Raw genomic sequence first — 27461 nt, forward strand, 5'->3', positions numbered from 1 at the left:
GATTAGATATTTTATTTAAAAGTAATATAAAATGAGTTAATATAACTGGGCCTCAGGCCTTCCCTAGAGGAAATTACTATAGTCTTGAGGACCTCCTCCAACCAGGGAGCGCTAATATTATGTAAATCATCCAGGAAAATTGCAGGTAGTGAGGTGCTCTACAGAAAGGTTGCAATACCCTTGCAAAGGTTGAGGGATGTTGAGTGTCATCTTTCAAATTATATCATTTAGAATAATAAGAGAACAACTCCACTCCTGAGGGTCAGTGTTGGAAGGTAGCTGGTGACAGGTCAGGATAATTTTAATTTCTTGCCAACTTCTGAATTCTGCACCGTTTTGGCTTTCTTGAATATCTGCTCCTTAATGTGGAAGAAGTGGAGCCTCAATAAGACATCGCTGGGAGAAGTACTCCCTTCCGAATGGGCACTACTGCTGGAGAGCTGCCCATTCGGAAGGAGGTTCTGTCAGCCTTTTGCTGCCATCGGAAATCTGCAGAGACGGTTTTCAGTTAAGTCTGTGTATATTGCAGTCGTTTTTTTCCTCAAATCGTTTTTTTTTGGTAGGTCTTCTATGTGTGGGATTTCTCGTCATCGTTGACGTGTACCGAACACCTTTTAAAATATATGTGTAATAAACAGTATGTAGGGAGAACAACCGATCCCTAAGGATGAGATTTTTGGAGATCTCTTTCTTTCGTCACCCTTTTTCCCTTTTGTTCCCCTCTTGATGATGAGAGTAGGTTACTGACTTAGCATAATATATTAATTATATTATCATAATATTCTTTGGATGGTTGTGTTGTGTGAGGACTATATGCATTGTTCAGGCATATATAGAGGCAATATTGGATAGGTAATTGAATTAATCTGAGTTAATTGATAACTTCCTTTATATAGCCCACTATGTGTACAAAATGTTTGTTATAAATCTTAGGAAAACACCAGTATTATTGAACAAATTATTCAGAGAAATGACAGGAGTAGTGAGCAGAGACTAATATTATGGTTACATGTTTATAATTGTTCCAATATTTATCCTCTCAGTACTTTGGTTTAGTTCATAGTTTGCAATTGTATTTTGGGTTTTGTGTTACGATTTTATGTAAAAGACTGCAGAATTTTTATAAGTTACATTGGAAAAATGTAATGATTTTCTATTTTTTTCCCCAAAATCTTTTTATTAAGAAAACAAATGTGGGTAGAATACCAATTTTGGATCATAAAATCGTACAGTCAATTTATAGATCTGTGAACAATAAGTTGCCAATAAAAGTTTCTAACAATCCAAAATTTGTGATGAGTCTAATTTCTAATGACATGGATTAACTTAAATTTAATAATTGTTCTAAGAACAAGAGGCTATGGCGCCTATATAAGAAAGGAAGATATGTCCTTTTTCCCTAAATCCAGACTATCTGATGAAGGCTTATCTACTTTGCTTAGGGAGCCTCATTTACCATGGACAGTGTATAAGTATCCTCCTATCGCTATCTCAAGATGGTGATAGCCAGGGTTCAGTAGCAGACAAAAATGCTTTGTTACTTAAATAAAGCATTGTTTTCTTAGGTAAAGCTAGTAAAATATTATTTTTCTATTTTTTACATATTTGTCCTTTTTTATTCCTATGTTTTTTAATGAAAGTGGAACTGGAAGCATCGAGTGCCAATGCACATGGGTGAACCAGCAATTCCGGGTTATTCACTTTATTAGGGGCTCCTAAGAAACACAATCTGAATGGTGGGGGAGCACCCTGTGTTTGCCTCTTGGGCACCAGGCTCATCCATGAGATGTCCAGCACAAGACAGTAAAAATGTCAGGCTGGCCCACCCTCTGGTATTGGCACCACTACACCGGAGGTGCAGAGTTTAAAAGTGCCCCTGGTTTTCACCAGGGACCCCCGCATGGAGGTTTGGATTTTGCGGCAGAGGCACGCAGCCCTCCCAGGTAGCCACCAGAGAGGTAAAGAGGTAGGCAAAGTCGTACAATCCGGGTCGGCACCGTGCAGGAAAATAGAACAAGGGAGCAGACAGAGGCAAAGTCAGGATAGCCGAGGTCTACCAGAAGATCCAATAAGTCCGCAGGGAATTCCAAAAGAAGGGTCAGGCAAGCCGGGTCAATACCTTAGAACAGTCAGGAGCAGATTGATAGATAGGTGAAGCTGGAGCACAGGGGAGACCTTGATACTCTGGCACCCTTCTGGTGCTATAGTCTCCCTTAAATAGAGAAGGTGATGCCTCATTGGTGACAGCGGGGTCGGCAGTCATAATCAGCTGTCCGCCGACAGGAAGAAGAGCCGAGGGTCCCATTGCCTAGCAACGAGGACGCAGCAACTCTGCGCATGCGCCGGGCAACGACTCGCCCCGTTGCCTAGCAACGGGACGTGAGGAGGCAGAGGAGGAAGGAGGAAGGCACCCGTCTCCGGCACTTCCTGACAGTGCAGGGACGGCACCTGAGAAAAAATTGTACTGACCCAGGTGGTCTATACCCCCCTGACCACCAGGCCAGTCTGCCCATGACTAAGCCTGTACCCTAGTCAGCCTTAAGCCTGTCACAATTTAGTGCTCTTTGCCTTAACCATATCATGTCAGACCAGTGACCTTCTGTCGGGTACACTTTTCTGATAATTGTTTTCCTGATATTTCTTAATATGGGATTATTTCAGTTACAAAACTGTCTGTATTTGTGCTTTTTCCATTTTTCACTAATTCTAAAATTATCTAATTTCTACCTTCCTGCAACATGAATTTAATATGACACGAAACTGGTATAACATTCTCAAATCTGTTCACATAACTTTAATTTATTTATTTTTTTAAAAAAATAGACAAAAGACTGCTATAGAGGGGAGTGAACTCTGCTGCCTTATCCTTCCTTAAATGTCACAATGCTGATACAGTCTGATAGTAGAACCAATGTCAATATAAAATATAATTAATTTATTTCATGTGAATAAGTAAACTTTAAAGTATTGTTTCACTTTTTGGGGGATTTTCTGTCTCACACATTACTGGGATTTTTTCAAGAAAATTGGGATTCATAAATCCTTCCAGCTAAACCAACACATCTGCAATCAGAATTTGACACCTACATTTTTGAATTCAATTAAAAATAGTATAGGATGATGTTCAGCACTAATATACCTAAATACAAAATAGGCATCTGCGCAAAAAGGGAATTAAAAAAAAATTGGAAACTGTAACCTTAAAAATGTTAGTTTAATTGTGCCTAGCAAATGGCTACATATGCTTAACTGATTTATATTATCCATCTGTGCAGTATATGAGCAAATTCAGGGGGCTGTGTCTGTTACTGCTTTGACTTGTGCTTGTCATATTTATGGTGCTTTCTAGACCTGGCCATGCTACAATTACATCATACCCCGAATGATGTCACACATTTCCCTATCCACTAGGCCATGCTTCCAAGCTATTGTATAGTATTAAAAACGGGTGATGACACCTCAATAGGATTGAAAGAATAGCTCTGTAGGAATTATAGGGAAAGATGACAAACAACTGTATTGTACTGTAAATATAATACATATAGTGTATGAATTTACCAAACAACAAAGTACATTTCTGCACAGCACATCTGCAAAGCTATACCTAAAACCTATTTAGTTAGAAAAGCGGAGTTAAAGTGACCAATGTTGATAATAATTTAAGTTATAAACAAGAGAGTTATTTTATAAAACTGTCCACTTTTGCAATTTGGGAATCAGGACAACACGCCACCTCTTTGATGTGATGACGGCCACGCATGCAAGCAAAAAAGGGGATGTAACCATACATTACAGGGGCATGGTCATACATTACAGGGCGTGGCCAGTGTTTCGGAACCCTAGCTCGCCCCCTCAACTAAAACCACCACTTTAATGCTGTGCACACTGAAGAAGTGTTGGGCGGAACCTTTTCACCACTTCTCTACTATGCAGAGCAGCAGTGAACAGGACATACCTTACAACTTCCCTTTGCACTGAACAAAGTTGTCTGTGGACGGGAAGGTGGAACAGTCCCCTCAAATCAGGACTGCCCATCCTAAATCGAGACAGTTGGGAGGTATGATTTTATGTATATTATTTTGTGTATATATTATACAGCTCAGTAATGCACAGCATTTGATATATATTTTATTTTTCACATAGTAGCTTTACCCTAAGAAACAAATAAATACAGATTTCAAATGCATGCATAAAATGTAACACACAGACAAGTTATCACTCACTGTGCTAGGGAGGCACAGCCGGGCTTCGTATGTTCACAATGCATTTCACTGATATCTCCACATTTCAAGCAACAGCATCTAGCATTTCCTGTCAAAAATCAAAAGCAAACCAACATGTAAAAAAATATGAAATGTCCTTACATAAAAGACAAGAATTTAATCAATTGAGGCCACACATATATTCCCATTTACAATGCACAATATTAGGCTTCATACCAACTAGTGTTTTTTAAATGTTTCTAGTGTTACAAACTCGTTAGCATTTTCACTTGTGTTGCATTTTTTGAAAATGTTACAAATTAAATTTTTGCACTTACAGCAAGTAAACACATTATGAAACTTACAGTGAGCTCAAAAATGCTAGTAAAAACACAAGTGAAAATCGGTATCAAATGCATTTGCTAGTTTTTACTAGCATTTTCAAATGCAAAAACACCAGTGGTAACATAGCCTGAAGGCTAAACTCACAATTAATTAACCTTTTATAATTATTTTTGAATAGCACAATGTCACAATCTGCCTGCAGCTTGCTGCTTTATAGTGGCAGCTTCAGCCTCCAGGACTATTGGACTTTATATTTGTGTTCATTGTATATATTATGGCAGTACCTCTGTTCACCAGATTTGCTGCTATTGTGCCCTTTTGCATTGTTGTGTCACTAATTATCTCCTGCACCTGGGTGTTCCCTATTTATACCTGCCTCTCTCACTCCCCTGTGCTGGTCATTGTTGTTTTGTTGCCCTTCTTATGAGTTTGTTCTCCTGCTGCTCCTGTTCTCTCAGACCCTCACATTTTGCTACCTGTGTCTGCATTATTCCCTGCAACCAGTATTTAGCCTTATCAGAGATCCCTGTGCAGTTTCAACTATATTTGGTTCGTACTATTTATTTGTATTTTCTAGCAATAAATACCTTACGCTTCAGCACAACCTGGACTCCATAGCTGTGATTAACTTTGAAGCGTGACACACAACACAAGTGTGTGAATGCTCTTATGATGCTATAGGACTCACTGCAGTGAGATCACACTGCCACCACTACCCACACTTGCAAGCTTTGCTGACCAGACAAAGATGGACTCCCTAACCGGCAAAAATATTTCCCGGTTGGGGGTTCTCATTTCACCCTGCACAGTATGGAAAGGGCCAGGGGAAGGTCAAAAATACAGGATCAGAGTGACTCAAAATAATTAGGGTTGACTTTTTTGGTCCTTTAAGATACAAACAAGGATTAAAAAGAACACTGTACATATAAAATCAATATATTTTGGGAAAATAGTACATAGAATAGCAATACTTACAAGATTAATGTAAAAAAAATTAACAGATTAATGTAATAGAGGTTCTAAAATTATTGTCAGAACCGAAGTGGTACTCTTGTAGAGAATACATGAGTGTAGTTCAAAGATATTTACAAGCTACTGATTTAGCATACCTAGAATCCCTGATGATCACAAATGAGAGCCCTCAGATATTGCCTGCATTTTCTTTCTAAAGCAAAATAAACAGCGCTACCATAAAATGGTATATTCCAAAATGTATATGCTAAAAAGGATATTAAGGCACGTAAATGTCGATATGTGCCGTAGTTTGCGTAAAATCGCACTGTTCATGCCCAAAAATAAACTATACGCCAGAGAACACAGCAACATCCAATTAACCTTCGAGCGCAAAAGATCCTTACTGCAGCCTACGATTTCAGGGAGAGAATAGGGAGGGGAATGGGTGTATGCATGTAGTCAATGTACAGTAAGGGCGTGCCAAGCTCAAACGCATGCAGCAACGTCCGATTCAAGTTTTGAACATCTCAAAAGTACATGTTTTTCTGTCGTTTCACTTGCACCAGCTACAGGTCTTACTGGAGTAACTGTAAAAATGCATTTCATTTTACAATCATTGAATAGTATTTTTTCTATGCATTCCTTTGGGACTTTGTATTCCACATCTATATATTGGACGTATACAGCAGTGTCTTGTCTGTTAGAGCAGAGTGGACCTAGACCTGTATTCATTAACAGATGTATCTTTACATCCGTTCCTTGTTGAATAAGGAAGTGCGTATCCTTAAACTATTTAGCCAGAACTTAAAGAATCAGTTATTTGGGGTTTTGAGGAGACTGTAGTAGCAGTAGTAATAGCGACTGTAGACCCATGAAGTCTGCTAATGAGCATGTTACTTCTTCATCCAAAAAACAGTGAGACAGCAAAACAAGTTTTAAGAAAGTGGCTGCATGAAGGTGTGTGACTTGAAAATAACGAAAAAAGTAGACTTGGCTTTTGTCTTGACTTTTAACAAGTAGTCATAGTAACAAGTGTAGCTATAAACCTACAGCGATCCATGTTTGTGCGGTGTGAAGAGACAATGGAGCCCAAAGCATCATTATTCTCTGTAAAACAAAAAGATTACCGAAAATGATATAGTCCTCTTTGCATAGAAGTACTAATTAAAAGAGTTAAGTGGAGTATTTTTACTCCACCAAAAAAAATGTAGCACGACCACGACATAGGCTTTCCTAGTACTCCTTAATGTATTTCTTATTGATCCTAAGCACATCTATTAATCATGAGTTCAATTCCCGATCATGGCCTTATCTGTGAGGAGTTTGTATGTTCTCCCCATGCTTGCGTGGGTTTCCTCCAGTGCTCTGGTTTCCTCCCACACTCCAAAAAAACATACTGGTAGGTTAATTGGCTGCTAACAAAATTGACCCTAGTCTGTGTTATGGCCACCAATGCGGCATAAACTCATAGAACAGGTAGAAGAGGTCTTCAACTTTAGCAGCCGCCTTTCCCGTAGAATACAAAAGTGGAAGCTGCTCAAATCAATTTATAGGCCATAACAGGTGCTTGAAAGGGTGGGGTTAGCCTGCCTTTCCCGTAGAGACTGGTTGTGCTCACAGGTACTCAGATGCCCCCAGATCTTATGCTCAGAGTAGTATGAGTTTATATTTACACGGTAGCGCACAGGTATAGGAGGTTGCACACGGAGAAACGGCAGGCCAGATGTCAGCGGACTGGGCAGGGCACCAGAGGATATGTCAGGTATGGGCAGAAAGGTCAAGGTCACAGGCACAGGTTCAGGATCCAGGGACAGGCGTAAGATCAGGGTCACTAGCAGAGGTTCAGAATCCGGGTTCAGGCAATAGATCAGGGTCAGAAGCACAGGTTCAGAATCCAGGAACAGGCAAGGGTCATACACGAGTAATCAATCACAGGTTTTCAACACCAAAGATAGGAACAGGAGCAGACAGCAGAACTGGAACAGAATGCTATAACCGGCAGTGAAGCTCAGTCCTCACTGCCTTAAATAGTACAAAGGACCAATCAGAACAGTGCCTAAGAAGCCTCCAGAGGAGTAGCCTAATTGACTAAGTTACTACTGGCCAATGAAACTAAAGGTGGCCAGCAGTAATAATCAGCCCTGTGGCTGCATAATGAATCACTGGCATACAGCCAGAAACAGGTCACAAGATCCTCCCCTCCATCAGCCACTATTGGCTGAGCTCTTAGCAACCCTGTGCGCACGCGACCGACTATCTAAGAGCTGACCGGGCGGTGTGAAGGGTGAATGCAGGCGTCCCGGTTGTTGCCTAGACCGGAAGTGACGTCCCGGTCGTCATAGCGACAGGCGGGACGCTCACCAGGGGCAGGTAAGAGTCGCGGCGTTGCCCGCAGCCGGCGCGGCTAACAGTCTGTCTGTGTCTTAGGGAATTTAGACTGTAAGCACCAATGGGGCAGGGACTGATGTGAGTGAGCTCTCTTTACAGCGCTGCGGAATTAGTGGCGCTATATAAATAAATGATAATAATAAAAATAATAATATTGATCAATATTGTGTTTTTGATTCATAAAAGTTAAGTGATATTATATTAATATTGTGTTTCTTTTCTTTATTTTTTTATTTGGCTATCTGCTTGCTCCTATTCGCCACAATTCAGCTGCCCACTTCCTATCAGGGATAGTCCCATCAAATCGGGAAAGCCCATCGAAATCGGGACGGTTGAGAGGTATGCTATGTAACTATTAACACAACATTTTTAAACTAACTGTATTAGATACTCTGCTATCAACAGATGCTACGGCTAGCAGACACCCTGCATATTCTTGAGGGTGGGATGGTCACAGTTTAGATCCCTGCCAACAGTCATTATGGTGCTTGTAGTTTTCATATTAAAAATTTATATCTAAAGATGGCAATTAAATTACTTATGACTGATTATGCTCAGTTTTCCTGATTAATAATTACATCAACCATTTTTTCCCCATTAATAAAATACTATATAAGAGTTTTAGACTTACCGTCGTTGTGTATATGAACATGCATTGTTTCAACAAGTGTATCATCCTGCAAGGAGGCCTCAGTTCCACATAAAACTTGTAAAACAGAACTATCCTGCTGTGAAGGATGTCCATGTGTCACTTCATAGATGATCTTCCTATTTCTGGTAACCTGGCAACTTCATAAATTGAATGTATTTTACATTATTAATCTAATCATAATGCACAATTACAAATAAACCATGAAAGGGTACAGTAAAATGTGCTCTTGTCATAAAAAAGATGATGATGAACATACTCATTGAATGGCCTTGTTTTGGTATTGCCAAAGTAATTTTATTAAATTAAACATAACATTAATATAACATAATATAACAGCAGAAATAAGATAAGCACTGATCATCCCAAGTGTCAATGTGTTATCCATTAAACAAAATATCTATGTAAAACACATAAGTGATGATAACCATCCTTTTGTCCTTTCCTTCATAATCCTCACAGGCTCAGAGGGGCATGAGCTTCATCACCATTACCTATTAGAACCACACAATACCTATAAGAACCAAGCCTTAGAGGTAACCATTGACTGAAAACCACCACTTCTCCTCCTAAGATGGAAATCAGCACCTTTGGCAACTCCAGGGAGCGCCATAACAAAATTACATCAACAACAAATATGTGAAAGGGTTGGTGGTGGTAATGTCTCTATGACATAATGAAAACTAAACTGTGATGACTGGCAGGTGATCAGCAAACTATGTACAGAAGACCTTAGCTTTCATAATGCTTTTAGTATATTCTTCCTTCAATGCTATCTGCTTTTAAAGTAAAAGAGCAACAACAATACCAATAGTACAACACCACACTGTGGTCATTTTTAAAATCCCTTAGACCCTTCCTATTATTCATAACAGAAATTGTTCCTTACCTTACCAGGTGCTTTATGAAAAATGGGAGGACATTTTTGTGTTTTTTTCCTATACTGCTTATATTGAATTTTGTATTGAATGGTAATGTAATGGACAGTCTGGATTTGAATTGGACATTTGATTTAAAAGAGTTGTTTGACTCTGACTAGATGACATATTTATTGCTAATTTTGTTAAAAATGATGACTTTATACCTCCGGTTTCTACTTTACACTTTTTTGTTGCCCAATTCTGTTGTGTTCTCTGGGGGGAGGATTCAATTGACTGTGTTACTCGTGAAAGTAACGCAGCCTGCACTCTACTACCGTTACTACGGTAAAAGTGCGCATTATTACCATTAGTACATTGATTTTTGATCGCAGCTCTGAGAGCCGTGAGCAACAATCTGCGTTAAAATTACCATACTAACGGTAATAGTTCGCGGGCCCCACTACTTTCACGAGTAACGCTGTCAACTGAATTACCCCCTCTGAATTGGATACAATTGTTGCTATAGAGCAGTTTGTGTGCTGTCTAAGGGCAACAAAAAATAATATAAAAATAAACTCTGATAATATAAAGCGGTGGTGGGAAGCACGCGGCCAATAGGCTACCAGCAGTCCAACGGGCCTTCACATGCAGCCCCCATCAGGCTTCTCCCTATCTTACTTATTCCCTGCTTTGTTATGAAGCAGACAATAAAAAAACTTAAATGGGAGCAGCTGATTTCCACATCATGTGACCTGATCTGCATACTGTAGGAAGAACGCTCAGCACATCTAATCAGAAGAGAGAGTGCTGTGTACTCTACACCATGTGCTCTCTCCTTCCTCTAAGGGCTGCTGCTGTCAAGGTAAGTATTTATAGACTGTCAGTAAGTGGGAGGCATGTGTGGAGTACCAGTGAGTGGAGGCATGTAGGGAATGCCAGTGAGTGGGGGGCATGTGGGGAGTGCCATTGAGTGGGGAGCATGTGGGGAGTGCCAGTGAGTGGGGGGCTTGTGAGGAATGCCCATGTAGGTCTGGGGGGTATGTGGGGGCATGTGGAAGCATGTGAGGAGATCTGAGTAGCAAGTGTTGGGCATGTGTTCAGATCTGAGTGTTATCTGGGGCATTTGTTGAGATATGGGTGACATGGGGGGTTGGGTACTAAATTACGGCTTAGTAAAACCTGACACTACTTACCACGACTGCAGAATCCCGAACCACAGATAGCTGACACGCTGACATTTACGGCTGTTGGAAAAAGTGAAGTGCAATCGTTTCGACGATTGAACATGCCGCCTCCCAGGAAGATGTCAGTTTCCACAGCGACAGTGTCATTGCTGCTGTTAAAGAGGTGATGCAAGGACTCACGTGCTGTACAATGCTTTTAACTAACTGATGTACATTGTACAGCACGCGAGTCCTTACATCGCCCCTTTAATAGCCGCAATGACACTGTCGCCTTGGAAACTGCCGTCTTCCTGGGAGGCGGCATGAAATTATATTTGTCGCTTCTTACATTCATATCAGAAAGGAACATTTTAGAGTGCAGCTACTTTATATTATCACAAATCTAAGAGCTTTCTGGGAGGTCCTAATGTGCTTAAATACTACCAGACCTCACAATTGGCCCAAGTTACAAAATTTTTATCATGCATCTTTAGCATGTCAGCCTGTTCTTGGCCACCCACACTATGCCCCATTTCATAATACTATTGAATAGATTAAATTAAAATTCACTCTTGTGACTTAAAAAACAGTAGAACAAGAGGTCATCGTCATGCTATAGAATATGTTTTGGACCCATGTGGCATTTTTTTAACCTTTTGGCTGAGTCCCAATCACTGAGGTTTGTGCTCTTGCTGGCCACAAGTGATTGCCAATTGTAGAGCATCCTGCATTACTGAGAAGTACCAATGAAGAGGAACCCATGCAAGTTTGCTTATCATAATGTTTGCCAGATGAAAATTATTTTAGTCATATTTTGAGCCTCTGTCTACTGTGGAGAAAAAGAACATAGGGCAGCAGGGAATCAGGGGAGCAGGTTGTTCAAATTGTACAGTGGGCAGCCCAATGGCACAGTGCTTAGTATTGCTGCCTCACAGCACTGGGGTTATGAATTTGATTTCGACCAGGGCCCTATATGTGTGAAGTTGATATGTTCTCCATGTTTTAGTATTTTTTACATATTGCAAAAAATGAACATACTCAATAAGTGCTGAACCATTTATTTATTATGTACACATGACATACAGTAGGGTTTGAACCCATGGAGAGCTATGTCATTGAGGGGAGGGGTTATGAGGCAGCCCATAAAGAACTGTCTAAGGGGGCAAAAAATATAAATCCAGCCCTGGACAGCAGCTGGACATTTGGGTGATGTCCGGCGCAGTGGCGGATCCAGGGGGGGGCGATCGGGGCGATCGTCCCCCCTAGCAGGGGCTTGCTGCCGGCGGCTGCACTCTATGTGCAGATCCGTTCGCCAGAGAGAGTCTGATTGTGTCTGATTGACACAATCAGAGCAGCCGGGCAGGACTCTCTCCCTAACTCTCTCTGCTGAACGGATCTGCACATAGTGTGCAGCCGTCAGCAGCCTTAGGTGTCAAAAAGGGGGCGGGGCTAAATCGCACCCCCTAAATCGCCCCCGGTACAATTAACTTCTGGATCCGCCCCTGGTCCGGCGGCACTTCGCGAATGACTGAAAAGACCCCATAGACCATAATTCTATCATGTGGGAGAAAAGGGTAGCACAAAAAGACTTCTTATACTGGCACTACTGATGCCAATAGACATGAAGTGGTTGATAGTGGGTGTTGCACAGTGACTTCTGGCTATGAAAGTGTGGCGACATTCCACAGACAAGATTGTACTATTGTCTTACTCGACTGACATACAGCAAGTCAATTAAGTTAAATATGTGCTAGCAGTGTCAACGCAGAGGAAAGCAAATCAAAACCACAGCTAAGCCTTCTCAAAGAGGCAGGAAGCAGATGCTCTCCAGAATGGGATTAATCATTGTACTGATTACTGTTACACCAATCCCCTTTGAGATTTGAAATAGACAATGTAGTTACAGGCTTGCTCATTGTAACAATGCAGTAGTGCAGTACAAAATCAGGATCCAAGAGAGAGTGGTCAGAACAAGCAAGAACTGGTAAACAAGGGGTTAACAGGCAGAAGCACTATGCAAGAAAGAATCACAAGGGAAGCCAAGGTCAGCAGCAATACAGCATAACAGGGAATCAGTCTGGGTATGAATACCTGTTGTTCTGACACAGCTGCAGTGTCACAGTGAGCTTTATATACTCTGCAGATTTGAATATGTTGCCTCCAAGCCATGATCATATAACCGCCCAAACCAGGAAGTGCTGATCTCTACACAGAGGCAGAGGAAAATCAGCAGCACAGGAGTCTGGAGTAAGTAAGGTTTGTGACACTCATATGTTGAGCCAACCTTGACAACAACATCTAAGACTGCTGTCTCATGACTGTCACGGGCACTAGGAGTCTTTGCCCAGGATATCACCAGATGATGGACTTACCAGAGTAATATAGTTGGTACTATGGTTCTCTGGTAGCAGGGTGACAACGGAACAGGAGAAACAGCAGATGGTGAGAGAATGCTCGAGGAAAGTCTATGACTAGCAGCAACTGGTAATGAGTAGATGAATGTACACGAGGAACCAGATGGAGAAGGAACGTGAGGAAAGTCAGTGGTCTGCGTATAGCAAGTTGTACCACTGCTATAGTGAGGAGGAATGTCCAGGAGTAGCGAGGAGGTAGTGAGAGTCAGCGGTCTGCGTATAGCAAGTTGTACCACTGTCTATAGTGAAGGAATGGAATCCAGGTGCAGGTAGGTAACGGGGAAGTCAGTGGTCTGCGTATAGCAAGTTGTACCACTGCTTATGTGAGAGAATACATGAAACTGGTGTCACAGGGAACAGGAGTCAGTGGTCTGCGTCAGCAAGTTGTACCACTGCTATATATATGTGAGGAGGGGCACGAGGAGATGAATGTAAAACAGAGTATACACGGAGCACACAGAACTTGATCCCACGATGATATCCACAATACCACGATAACTGACAAGCACTGCTTGAAGTATACAAAGTCACAATAGCTATCCAGGCAATAGGAAACAAAGTCAATGGTAACAATAGCTTCAGTGGATAGGGGACTCCGGAGGAGAACACAACTCAGTCCAGATGGATATGCAATACAAAAGCAAAGTCAATGGAAAGTATGCATACCGCGGTTCAGGAGAGCAGACTGTCAGAGAGACGTGCAGGGATACCTGAACTGCTGAAGGCCGGCAGGAGGAGAGACCACTGGAGGGTGGAAGCGGTGATCAGGTTGGTGCAGCGCACGGCAGGTAATCCAGAATCAACGAAGCAATACTCAGGAAGCAGTAGTAAGTGGAACTGGAAACATGAAGAACACAGGAGAGTTGAGGCTGTCTGGTATCCAGTAGTGGTGGTGGAGGCAGCGGAGAGAAGGCACGCTGAACACGGGAGAGTAGAGGCGGTCTGGAACCCTGTAGTAGTTAAGGAGGCAGCGGAGAGCTGACACGATAAACACAGGAGCGTTGAGACGATCAGGAACTCTGTAGTAGTAACGGAGGCAGCGGATAGGAATCAGCTGAGTGCAGGCACGATGAACACAGGAGAGTTGAAACGAACAGGAACTCTGTAGTAGTAACGGAGGCAACGGATAGGAATCAGCTGAGTGCAGGCACGATGAACACAGGAGAGTTGAAACGAACAGGAGTCCGGTAGTAATAGCAGATAGGAATCAGCTGAGTGCAGGCACGATGAACACAGGAGAGTTAAAGTGGTCTGGAAACCACAATAGCAGTAAACAGGAATCAGCAGGAGCTGAATACACGAGGAACACATGAACACCTTCAGAGGCTCATGGGGAATGAGACTCCAAGATCAGGCAACCAGGTAATGATCACAGGTGGTTTAAATAGGGAGGGTTGCCTGATCATCCAATCAATTAAAAGCAACAGGTACTGAAGGTTTGATAAGGGCTGCACATGCGCAGACCCTCGGGATGGCGGACGGCCACGGTTCCTGAACACACGGGAAATGGCACTCACAGTCCGGTGAGTGACAATGACTCTATAGTTGCATCGGTAGTTTTCAATAATATAACTAAATAAGGACGACAGTGTGCTGTCTCATACTACCCACAACTACATTAGTGTCCTAGGGTGAACTGCACCTGTAGTTTGTGCAATACTGATTCACTGAATATAATTAATTTAATGGACATATAGCCATTTATCATTGTGAGCCATCACTGCATTTTCAGGATTTGTTTCTGAAATTACTGCTGTTAAATCTTATGCCAGTTATATTGTTTAGAATTGAATGTATATTAATGTAACACTTTTTGAATAAAACCTGCAAAGGACATCTAACCCCTGTGATTCTTAGCTAGTTAATTGACATTCACCTAGTATCACTATCACAGGATACAGCACATTACTTATAAACCCCCTCCAGTTACTATCGAAGCAATTTTATTAGGTATCTCAAGTACTTCTAGAATTTGGGAACCATGATTCAAACATAAGGAAAATCAAACAAATCACTAAACTTTAACAGATATGAACTAAGGTTATAGAATTCTCAACACCCTTTTATCAATTGTCTGTGAATTCCACAACAGTAGGGTCAGTCATATTATTAGCAATTTATCATGTTTAACATTCATGTTATTCAATGAATCAGTACTCTTTTGACACTGATACGGAGAGAGAATGAGAGAATGATTATTTTAAAACATGCCTACTTTCTGGTCCTTGGAAATATGGTTTTCTGGTCTACCTAAAAATTATGAATGGTTAAATCAATTAAAATAATCTTTATTGCATGGGTAACTATTGTACATTTAAATGTGATGAAGAGTATATAAATAAGCTATTATTTCATATCTCATTTTATAATATATATCAGAATTCAGCCATAGTTGAATAAGCACACTGACTGTGCACATACAATCCCTTCCCCCACCTGTTACTATGGAACTTGAATACCCGAGAAACAAGGTTTGAGCAGTTGGTCAAATTACCATGTGAAAGGCTGTGGTCTGTTTCCTGTGGAAAGGTAAACCCCGCCCACAAGAAAGGTTTTTGATCTCATGTAACAAGTGAAGTGAAGCGCACTTGCTGACTGTTTTTCTACCTGGGAAGACACACATGGCCAAACTGATGGAATGGAATGGAGGTTTGTATAAGGGGCCTGGAGAGGCCATTTATATTAGAACCTGGCTAGCAGGAAAAATGCTATAATGGAGTATTGAATGGAATGAATGAAAGGTGAGTGAGTCTGGAAACATAGTTTAATGTGTTTTTGAATGGAAGATGGTTAACTAATGTTGTAATGGAGTTTTGTTAGGTTATTTGTATGGAATTGTCTGCGTTCAGATAAAATGAAGTTAGTGAAGACTCTGTTTTGGTATGGATAGTGTTACATAAATGCATGCCTTGTAATAGTGTTGCAATGCTGTGTAGATATAACATAGGTAATGGTATGCCGTTAGTCTGATTTGTATGTGATTATATAGTCTAATGAGAACTGGGCCCTGTTGCTATGAAAGTTGCATTGGCAGTAAATTAGGCCATTACAAGCACATGTGCATAAGATGGCTGACAATGTGTTGATTCCTGTAATACTATACAATTCCTGGGGTTCCTGTTATATTTAGGATAGATTGTTGGTTCAAATGGTAGCATTTGTGACTGTTGCAAAACATACTTAGAATAGATGCCTTTTGTGTAAAACAGATATTTGTATTTGATTTTCAAGTATATTATTAGAGGTTTAAGAACTGGGCCTTGCTCATTGATAGTGTTCAGGAAGTGGTCAGATTGTTAAAAGGTAGTGAAGGTAATGTGGATAGTGAATAATGGCTGTTGGACTTTGATTGAGATAAGTGAAATGAAATGATAGATGGATAGATAGATAAATGTGGTAGAGTATGTGAAAATATATGGAAGGTTAAAATGTATGCTTGAGTGTGTGTCTCTCTCTCCCCCACAGGTCTCCCCCCTCCTCCCCCCTCCTCCCCCTACACACACACACATACACACATACACACACAATGCATTCACACACCTGGAACAATATGTAAAGCTTTAACACACACACATTCACACACCTTTAGACATTAGTTAGTCAAAACACACACACAATGACTTGTATATTTAAATAACAGGCAATAAATGTAATGTATTGCACCAACATCTATACTTTGTGTAAAACATTGTTACGCTGTTTACTGTTTTATAATATATACATATGTTTTACTATTAGAATGTTAATAATACAACACATTTTAAATTAAACTATATTTTAAGATATGAAGATAAGCTATTATATGAATATTGGTCCAGTGGATTTAAGGAAAAATAAGAATTATATTTCTTAGGTTAAATCACAATTACCTTTGCGAGGAGTGGGTTGACGGTAATAGTCATATATAATGGTATTAAATAGTCAACCATACATTTGCCAGATTATTAGGGAGATTAAAACACCAGTCACCCTAGAAAACCTTTTACAAAATGCTTTTTGCTTTGGTTGCAGTGCACCTGAAAACTGGCTTTAACATATATGTGTATCTGAAAATTGCTCTGCACATTTCTGGAAAAAATCTCACTAGCTTGCAAAATGTAATCTGCTCAATTTTCTTACCAGAAGATGCACACAGCTGCCACCATTTACACATGTAAAACCATGCACATTGCTCAAAATCAGGCCCATTTGTGCACAAAACTGGTAGCAGACATTTACATAAGCTAATTGTAGAAATATTTAAAGGCAGAAACATCAAGAATTAAAAAAAATTACCCTTGTCTCATTTTCTAACCTCCCTTGATCTAAATTCACGTGATCCTAGCTCACTCTCTTGATGCCCAGACTAAGCCCATTGGGTGTATAAAATTAATGCTTAGATGTCCCTGCTCTTACAATTGCCGGGTATGTTTTGATTGGCTGCCTGCATCTATATTTATGCAGTCATTTGTGTAATACAATGTCCATTATAGGTTCATTGTTCTGTGTCAACGTGCACCTGTGATTAGCTTGTTTTGGACCTTTCTTGTTGTTTATATTTGATCTTGATTCTATTGTTTGGAACCTTTCCTGACCTCTGCCTGGATCTTGACCATTATATTTTACCATGTGCCCTAATCTCTCCTGTGTCTTCATTACCTTTGCTAGTCACCTGCCCTGACCTTTGCCTGGACCTTGACAACCACTGTTAGCCACATGACCTGACCTCTGACTGGACCTGTCTGATCGTGTCCTTATCTTTGCCTGAGCTTGGGCCACATTTGTGGTTTCACTCTATCCTTTCTTTTCTTTAGTCCTGCACAGCTCTCTGTGCATGTTTTACCTGGGCTTGTTAGTGAGCACTATTCCTACATAAAAACACATAATATTACAGGTATACAGCCTAGGGGAAAATAAATACTGGTGAGCACATTTAACTAAGGGGAAAACAAGGGCTGATATAGGTGAATCACAAACAGTTTTATGTTGTGTTGTCATTTTATGACAAGTTTATGTTAGGAGGTGAAATAGGCACAATTGAGCAAAATTAAATGCGATGCATGTTTGCATGCATTGGGGTTAGCAAATGACTATTCTTTCTTGCATTCTGACACATGATTACACATAAACTGTAGGTAATTAAGAAAATACACCTGGAATTGTATTACTTACTATGATAACTGCTGCCCAGAGTCTTGGAATTTTTGGTCAGTAAGGTTGAAATGTTCAATTTCTAGCACTTGTTTTTCTGGCAAATGTTCATCTTCTGTTGTCCCACTGTCTGTATATGTTTAAAGAGGAGAAAAACACTGTACACATTCATTTTATTTTGTCTGTGAAAAGAAAAAGGCAAATTTCGAATGCAAACCCAGTAAAAAGGTATGTGCTCCAATACATAACAATGCAAACCTCAAAATGAAAAGAAAATGTATAAGCTAAAATACACGCATCACTAAAAAACATTTATATTATGTATTAGATGTGCATTTCAATAAAGTTACATTGCCACCTCTGATGAAACAGCCTATAAATAAAAAAGGAGCCAGTTCACGCTAGCGTGCTGAAGAATTTTGTTGCCCATATACACATATGAGTAATTCCGCATTGCTGTCAAGATCTTCAGCTTATGCATACTAGATGACAGATTGGATGGTCAAAGTTTATGTTACCCTGCTTTTTGGAGTTATACAGAGATGGAGAGAGATTTAATCAATGTTACAATCAATTTCTACTGTAGGAACAATATTTTAATTAAATTCTTTTATAATATACTGCATGTGTTTATAAATAAAACAATGTCATACTCAAAGACTGTTTAAGGTATCATTTACAGCAGGTGTTATTCGCTAGTAGAGTCTAGTACAAACTGGCACGAACTTCTACTCCTTATTATAAGCCTTGACCTTCTGACTCCTTATTTATCTCTTTTTATGTGCTATTTTAATCTAATTATGATGTGGAAAAGAGGCAGAGCTATTGTGTTTCATTTTTTTTTACTTATGTTAATAACTGGAAGTGTGTGCAGGCATAGCCGGATTAAGGTGGGGGTACAGGGGGCATGCACCCCCGGGACCCCCTCTTTCTGAGGGCCCCCCGCCGCCTGGGAGGAGAGAAGCTGCTGCATGTTTTTATTAACTTTCTTTTTTACCCCTCCCCCGCTCGCGGCAAACTACCCCCCCCCCCTGCGCAGGGGGTGCGAGCGGGGGAGGGGGGTGCCACGAGCGGGGGAGGGATGGTGCAAAAGAGAGTTAATAAAAACACCATTGGTGGTCAGTGGCAGCAACAGGCAGCCAATCGTGAGGCTGCCTGTTGCTGATTGGCCTCAGACAGGAAGTGCTCATTTCAGCGCAGAGTGATGTACAGCAGGGAGCAAGGTAAGTGTGTGTGTGTGTTGACACGGTGGCTTGTAGCAGTCTAATGTGTGTGAGGGCAGCAGGGGGCTTGTGACAGTCTAATGTGTGTGAGAGCAGCAGGGGGCTTGTGGCAGTCAAATGTGTGTGAGGGCAGTAGGGGGCTTGTAGCATTCTAATGTGAGGGCAGCAGGGGGCTTATGGCAGTCTAATGTGTGTGAGGGCAGCAGGGGGCTTGTGGCAGTCTAATGTGTAAGGGCACAGGGGGCTTGTGGCAATGTAGTGTGTGTGAGGGCACAAGGGGTTTGTGGCAATGTAATGTGTGAGGTAGGTAGTGGCTAATTAATGGGTGTTATTTTGTTTGTGGGGTATTGGTGGGGCAATTTAATTTAATAGTGGGGTTGGTGCAGACTTATCAATGTAGGGTGGGATGATTAATTTAATGTTTGGTTGGTTTGGGTGCTATTAATTAAATGTGTGGCATCGTTTTGGAGAAAGGATTGCTGCTTCTTAAAAGTGAATGCAAGTTATTTAATGTATGGTAGGAAATTGGTTTATTTAATAAATGTGATTACTATTTAATATTGGGGTTGTTTGGGGGCAATGGGTCTTTTTATTAAAGATGAATGAAATTATTTTACAGTCGAGCTGGTTACAGGAAAGGGGCACTAATAATAAAACATGAATTGTTTTGATTTAATGTCGGACTGCATAGAGGCAGGGAGGCCTACTGTGTTCACACATTGCTGATATTTCTATATTTCATGTACCTATTCTATTGCCAAACAGGGAACCAACATTCCAGGATCCAGACAAGCGGCAGCAACAAGTATTAAAAGCGAGAAGAACAGGTAGGAGAGAGCAGGACATTCTGCCAACTGTCCTTATTCCGGTGGGGCAGTCCTGAGTTTGGGGACTGACCCACTCAGTCAGGACTTTGTCCCGACTACAGGGACAGTTGGGAGGTATGTCCCACTTCACACTGCTCTACTCATGAAGGGGAAGCTGCCTGCACCTAACAGTAGTGCACACAGTATTGTCTGTGTATTTGTCTAAAATTATAGCCATAGTACACTTTAGGGGCCCCCCTGTCTAAAGTGCCCCGGGTCCCCCAGAGCCTTAATCCAGCAATCACACATCGCAAGAGGCTGTGACGGAACTTCCCTTTGAACTAATTCAATCCCTAAGTGCATTACTTTACATTTACCTTATCTTATATACTATACTGGTGCACTTAGTTTGGCAGAGCAGTGCAGAAACGGTATTTCCATTTATGGAGGGAGGTTATTAAAGTAAATGGGCAGAGAAAGCATACTTTTAAGGCCATATACCAACTGCCATTAATTACATGCATTTTACTTGCTGATGTCCACTCACATGATTAATCTTAGCCTTAAATGAGGCTAAAAGAAATCATAAACCAGCAAGAGCAAGTCCAAGGTGCAGGCTTTCCATTCAATGAGCTTCACCCACATGATGACTGCAGCTGGCTTTTTGCAAACACTTCGCTCATAGTTTCAAATGTATCTATTATATAAAGTTAACCAAAAAGACACACATCACATAAAGAAATGGGTTCCCCCGTATCAGTCGGCTTATTCCAAACTAGCCAAAATGTTCAATATTTTTTTTTTGGGGGGGGGGGTCACCTGTTTAGCTGCTTCTTTTTATATAATAAAGAAGGCTAAACCAAGCAGTATTTTTGTCAAAATAAAAAAAAGTATATTTTAATTAAAGTGAGGATTCTAAACTGGTAGGTGGTTGTACTTTGATATGATGCTTACAAGATTTCCATTAACTCCATGCAAACTGGGGCACAGATTGCCAGTAGTGGGGTGTGGCTTTCTATACTTTAATATATATTCTGCATTATATTATGCTTTGAAAGTTTGCAATAAACATGATACATGTTCATTGTGTGGTTTTCTGCATATATTTTATTTGTTGTCTTCTTGATTCTCACCATTGCACTTTTATGCACATTTAGCACACTAAGTGAAAACATTGATTCCTCATGGGAGATCATACATTCTTGTACCCATTTATTGGTATATCCTACATTTCCCCTAGAATGGGACACTATAATCATAATAGTTACACACTACTAAATAACCCAATATGACGTTATGTCTTTGCATATCCCTATATACTGTAGGTTAAGGGTCATGAAGTATGGGCCTAAGCATAAATTGTGGGTTCAAAATCTGGTGTTTTTAATGGAAAATTCAAACCACACATAGTCCAAAATAGTAACATTTGAGTGCGGTTTGGGACATGTTATTATATGTGCTAATGGTCTAATACAGCATATCTGCTAATAGTCTAATATAGCATGATTATCATGAGCCCAAACCTTAATGTGTCCTTTGGATATGTTGTCATATTACGCTTGGCAAACATAAATACCTTGTGGACTGGTACTGGTCCCTGGCTGGTCCCACTCACACGTTGGGGAGGCCTCTCCTGCCTGGTGCTGGGCTATTCCCTCTTTTGGCCTTACAGATGCTATATACAATAGAAAACAATGCAGTGTCAGATTTCCACAACTTTTATATAGAAACAATCAAAATAATGAATAGATAAATGTCACTTCATATTTTTTTGACGATTGGATTGCCAGAGAAGACAATAGAAAAGAGAAAGGAAAAAAAGAAGTAAGAAGAAGGTTCTTAAGGATTTATGCATATAAAGTGGAAAATGAGTGACTGGGAGAAAGTTTATTTAAAATAAAGGACTAACTAGAGTATGTGTGTCTGCCATGGCATTTTGGCACTTGTAGCTCTACAAGTGCCAGTCTGATCTGGCAGCCATAGGTATGCCGCTACTTGTAGGTCTACAAGCGCCACCATACTCCTGCAGTTTATGACTAGCAGGGTTTGATGGGACTAGTAGTGCCACAAACCATTAGAGACAATGAGTACTGCTGCACAGGTCAATTTTGAGGGGGAGGGAGCACTGCTTTTTTTTATTATTTCATTTCTACTGTTTTTCAATACACATTTAATACACCAGTCATCATTAAGTTTTCACCGTCAGTAGGTCACTTTTCCCTTTCATACATCTGCTTCTACATCTCCTGTCCATTAACCAAACCTCTGAGTCAAATTCATGAATTTTCAATATCTGAATTAAACCTTTGTGGAATACTGTATCAAATAAAAAAAAAACACTAGATTTATTTGACATGAACTCTGAATAGCAAATCCATTGTGTATTGGATTTTATTTTTAACACTAAATAGTAAACTGTTCTTATTTAAGTGCTTACATTAATTGACCTACAATTGATATGAAAGCCACTGGTTTATAGTTGTATTCTTCCCAACTGCCTTTTTGTGTAGTCGAACTATATTGCCATTCACTAGTCTGTAGTTATCATATTCTTCCCTACTGAACTACATTTGCCATTCTCTAATCAACTGGAAGCATTTTAACCTTACAACAGTAAATTTTAAGGGTGCTACTTAATTCTTTCAATACTCTTGGAGGTATACCACCTGGACCAATTAACTTATATACTTTTAATTTTGAGAGTTCAAGTAACACTTCTTTTGTAATAAATATATCTGTGTCTACAGTACAGTAGGTTATATCTTTCCCATTTACTATAGATGACTACTTTAAATATTCAACAATAACAGAGCAAAAACTGTTATTTAAGTGGTCTGCAAATTCTTGTCTCCTTCAACATAAACTTCAGTTTCAAGCCTAATTACCCCACTCGGCATATTTTATCCTCACACAAAAGTATCCAAATTACATTTTGCAACTTTGTTTTATATTGTTTTATCATGTTTTATTGTGTGTGTCTTTTAGAATAGCTTTAGATTTTTGCTTTTAATTTCCTCTGATTTATTCCTCTGTATTTATTTATTCTATTAATTTTTTTTCTATCCCTTATAGCAATTGACACTGAAGCAGATTATATATAAATGTAATTTTTCTTCCAAAGTTCCACACAAGTAACTGGACATAACTATCCTCCCCCACCTTAACTAAGGAAACAGGTTTTGGCATTTGAAGCTGTCTATATTTACATATCAAGTGCTGGAAGTTCACTTCCTGATACTCGGATCCCTCCACTTCTTAGGTTGGTGGCTCTATTCATTTACTCGCTAGAGTGACACTACTTTAACGGACACACATCTTTCCCCCTCTCTGGACACAGGAAAAAAGGAGTATTTCATGGGCCCTTCTGGGCTGTGATGATATTTGAACATAAATACTGTTAACATATGTTTAATATGTTCAGTGTTTAATTCTCCAGTGTTTAATGCAGGATCTTTTACAGACACATAGAGAACTATATTGGCTTTTCATCCTTTTCTTTTACTAACATATAGGGCACAAAGTTCTGTTGCATTTACTAATGCATTTTTAGTTTAAATTTTGAAAATATATTATTCAAAAAAAAAAATTAACCATGCAATGTTTAACTATTGTATAGAATTGTTCATTTCAACCTATTATTGTGTATTAAAACAATGTAACTTATTTTAAGATCAAGAGCGTCTTCAGCAACAGACTACAGCAGCATTAACTACATTATAAGTAAGGATGAGCGGACTCGGATTCCTGGAATCCGAGCCCCCCCGAACAGCGCGGATCCGAGTCAGATCCGAGCACTGTCCGGGTATTCCCGCCGATTCCGAAACTTAAAACGAGGCTCTGAGTCATAATCCCGCTGTCGGATCTCGCAATACTCGGATTCTTTAAATTCCCCGCTTGCCGCCGCCATCTTCACTCGGGCATTGATCAGGGAAGAGGGAGGGTGTGTTAGGTGGTCCTCTGTCCTGCTATTTCTCGTGCTGTGCTGTGCTCTGTCCTGCTGAGTCCAGTGGTGCTTTTGACAGTGCTCTGTCCTGCTGAGTCCAGTGGTGCATCAGTCCAATGCTCTGTCCTTGCAGAGTCCAGTGGTGCATCAGTCCAGTGTTCTGTCCTTGCTGAGTCCAGTGGTGCATCAGTCCAGTGCTCTGTCCTTGCTGAGTCCAGTGGTGCATCAGTCCAGTGCTCTGTCCTTGCTGAGTCCAGCGGTGCGTTTTGTCCTGTGCTTTGTTCTGCTAAGTGCATATTTATTTCAAAAGTATTAAAAATTCTTCCATAAAAAGAAAAAAAAAGAAAAATTCTACAAAAATCCTTTTAAAATAATATAAAAACAAAATGAAAAAAAGTCCTTGCTGAGTCCAGTGGTGCATCAGTCCAGTGCTCTGTCCTTGCTGAGTCCAGTGGTGCATCAGTCCAGTGCTCTGTCCTTGCTGAGTCCAGTGGTGCATCAGTCCAGTGCTCTGTCCTTGCTGAGTCCAGTGGTGCATCAGTCCAGTGCTCTGTCCTTGCTGAGTCCAGCGGTGCGTTTTGTCCTGTGCTTTGTTCTGCTAAGTGCATATTTATTTCAAAAGTATTAAAAATTCTTCCATAAAAAGAAAAAAAAAGAAAAATTCTACAAAAATCCTTTTAAAATAATATAAAAACAAAATGAAAAAAAGTCCTTGCTGAGTCCAGTGGTGCATCAGTCCAGTGCTCTGTCCTTGCTGAGTCCAGTGGTGCATCAGTCCAGTGCTCTGTCCTTGCTGAGTCCAGTGATGCATCAGTCCAGTGCTCTGTCCTTGCTGAGTCCAGTGGTGCATCAGTCCAGTGCTCTGTCCTTGCTGAGTCCAGTGGTGCATCAGTCCAGTGCTCTGTCCTTGCTGAGTCCAGCGGTGCGTTTTGTCCTGTGCTTTGTTCTGCTAAGTGCATATTTATTTCAAAAGTATTAAAAATTCTTCCATAAAAAGAAAAAAAAAGAAAAATTCTACAAAATTCCTTTTAAAATAATATTAAAAAAAAAATGAAAAACGTCCTTGCTGAGTCCAGTGGTGCATCAGTCCAGTGCTCTGTCCTTGCTGAGTCCAGTGGTGCATCAGTCCAGTGCTCTGTCCTTGCTGAGTCCAGTGGTGCATCAGTCCAGTGCTCTGTCCTTGCTGAGTCCAGTGGTGCATCAGTCCAGTGCTCTGTCCTTGCTGAGTCCAGTGGTGCATCAGTCCAGTGCTCTGTCCTTGCTGAGTCCAGTGCTCTGTCCTTGCTGAGTCCAGTGGTGCATCAGTCCAGTGCTCTGTCCTTGCTGAGTCCAGTGATGCATCAGTCCAGTGCTCTGTCCTTGCTGAGTCCAGTGGTGCATCAGTCCAGTGCTCTGTCCTTGCTGAGTCCAGTGGTGCATCAGTCCAGTGCTCTGTCCTTGCTGAGTCCAGCGGTGCGTTTTGTCCTGTGCTTTGTTCTGCTAAGTGCATATTTATTTCAAAAGTATTAAAAATTCTTCCATAAAAAGAAAAAAAAAAGAAAAATTCTACAAAATTCCTTTTAAAATAATATTAAAAAAAAAATGAAAAACGTCCTTGCTGAGTCCAGTGGTGCATCAGTCCAGTGCTCTGTCCTTGCTGAGTCCAGTGGTGCATCAGTCCAGTGCTCTGTCCTTGCTGAGTCCAGTGGTGCATCAGTCCAGTGCTCTGTCCTTGCTGAGTCCAGTGGTGCATCAGTCCAGTGCTCTGTCCTTGCTGAGTCCAGTGGTGCATCAGTCCAGTGCTCTGTCCTTGCTGAGTCCAGTGGTGCATCAGTCCAGTGCTCTGTCCTTGCTGAGTCCAGTGATGCATCAGTCCAGTGCTCTGTCCTTGCTGAGTCCAGTGGTGCATCAGTCCAGTGCTCTGTCCTTGCTGAGTCCAGTGGTGCGTTTTGTCCTGTGCTTTGTTCTGCTAAGTGCATATTTATTTCAAAAGTATTAAAAATTCTTCCATAAAAAGAAAAAAAAAAGAAAAATTCTACAAAATTCCTTTTAAAATAATATTAAAAAAAAAATGAAAAACGTCCTTGCTGAGTCCAGTGGTGCATCAGTCCAGTGCTCTGTCCTTGCTGAGTCCAGTGGTGCATCAGTCCAGTGCTCTGTCCTTGCTGAGTCCAGTGGTGCATCAGTCCAGTGCTCTGTCCTTGCTGAGTCCAGTGGTGCATCAGTCCAGTGCTCTGTCCTTGCTGAGTCCAGTGGTGCATCAGTCCAGTGCTCTGTCCTTGCTGAGTCCAGTGGTGCATCAGTCCAGTGCTCTGTCCTTGCTGAGTCCAGTGGTGCATCAGTCCAGTGCTCTGTCCTTGCTGAGTTCAGTGGTGCATCAGTCCAGTGCTTTGTCCTTGCTGAGTCCAGTGGTGCATCAGCCAAGTGCTCTGTCCTTGCTGAGTCCAGTGGTGCATCAGTCCAGTGCTCTGTCCTTGCTGAGTCCAGCGGTGTTTTTGTCCTGTGCTTTGTTTTGCTAAATGCATCTTTATTTTAAAAGTATTAAAAAATCTTCCCAAAAAATTATAATTCGACAAAAATCCTTTTAAAAAAATATTAAAAAATATTCTAAAAAGTCTAAAACAAATTATTGCAGTCCATTAACATTAATACTGCAATCTATTAAAAATTGTTCACTGTTCTTGCAGTATTTAAAAAATAGTACTGTAATACAACGTGTGCTGCATATAATGGAGTACCAAAATTTGGGGGATAAAGTAGGGAAAGACCAAGACCCACTTCCTCCTAATGCTGAAGCTGCTGCCACTAGTCATGACATAGACAATGAAATGCCATCAACGTCGTCTGCCAAGGCCGATGCCCAATCTCCTAGTACAGGGCATGTAAAATCCAAAAAGCAAAAGTTCACTACAATTAGTAAAAAAAGAAAATTGAAAACATCTGAGGAGAAACGTAAACTTGTCAATATGCCCTTTACGACACAGAGTGGCAAAGAACGGCTTAGGCCCTGGCCCGTGTTCAGGACTAGTGGTCCAGCTTCACCCAAGGATCTAAGCCCTACTCCTCCACCCCCCCTCCAAAAAATGTAAAAGAGTTATGCTGTCAGCAACAAAACAGCAAACAACTCTGCCTTCTAAACAGATGACATCACAAATCCCCAAGGCGAGTCCAAGGGTGTTGGTGGTTGCGAAGCCTGACCTTCCCATCACTGTACGGGAAGAGGTGACTCCATCCACCATTTGCAGCACACCCTCTGCATATGCTGGAAGGATGACCCACAGTGTAGATCCAGATTTGGATAATCAAGGTGTCAAGGATGTAGCTGGCGTTGTGGAAGAACTTGATGAGGAGGATGCTGATGTGGTTTTTTAAATGAGGCACCAGGGGGGAAAAAAGTGGATGTCC

General features: G+C 40.8%; 1 protein-coding gene across 1 annotated transcript in view; it reads right to left on the minus strand.

Annotated features, from left to right (window-relative positions):
* PCNX2 (pecanex 2) overlaps positions 1-27461 on the minus strand; it is a 433517-nt gene that overhangs the window by 341672 nt on the left and 64384 nt on the right. The window contains exons 5-8 of the mRNA XM_075203493.1: positions 21711-21809; positions 18127-18235; positions 8521-8678; positions 4224-4311 (exon numbers count right to left, since the gene is read on the minus strand). Coding sequence (XP_075059594.1) covers positions 4224-4311; positions 8521-8678; positions 18127-18235; positions 21711-21809 — 454 coding nt within the window. The remainder of the gene's footprint in view (positions 1-4223; positions 4312-8520; positions 8679-18126; positions 18236-21710; positions 21810-27461) is intronic.

This window comes from Mixophyes fleayi, chromosome 3 (genome assembly GCF_038048845.1).
Source record: "Mixophyes fleayi isolate aMixFle1 chromosome 3, aMixFle1.hap1, whole genome shotgun sequence".
NCBI lineage: Eukaryota > Metazoa > Chordata > Amphibia > Anura > Limnodynastidae > Mixophyes > Mixophyes fleayi.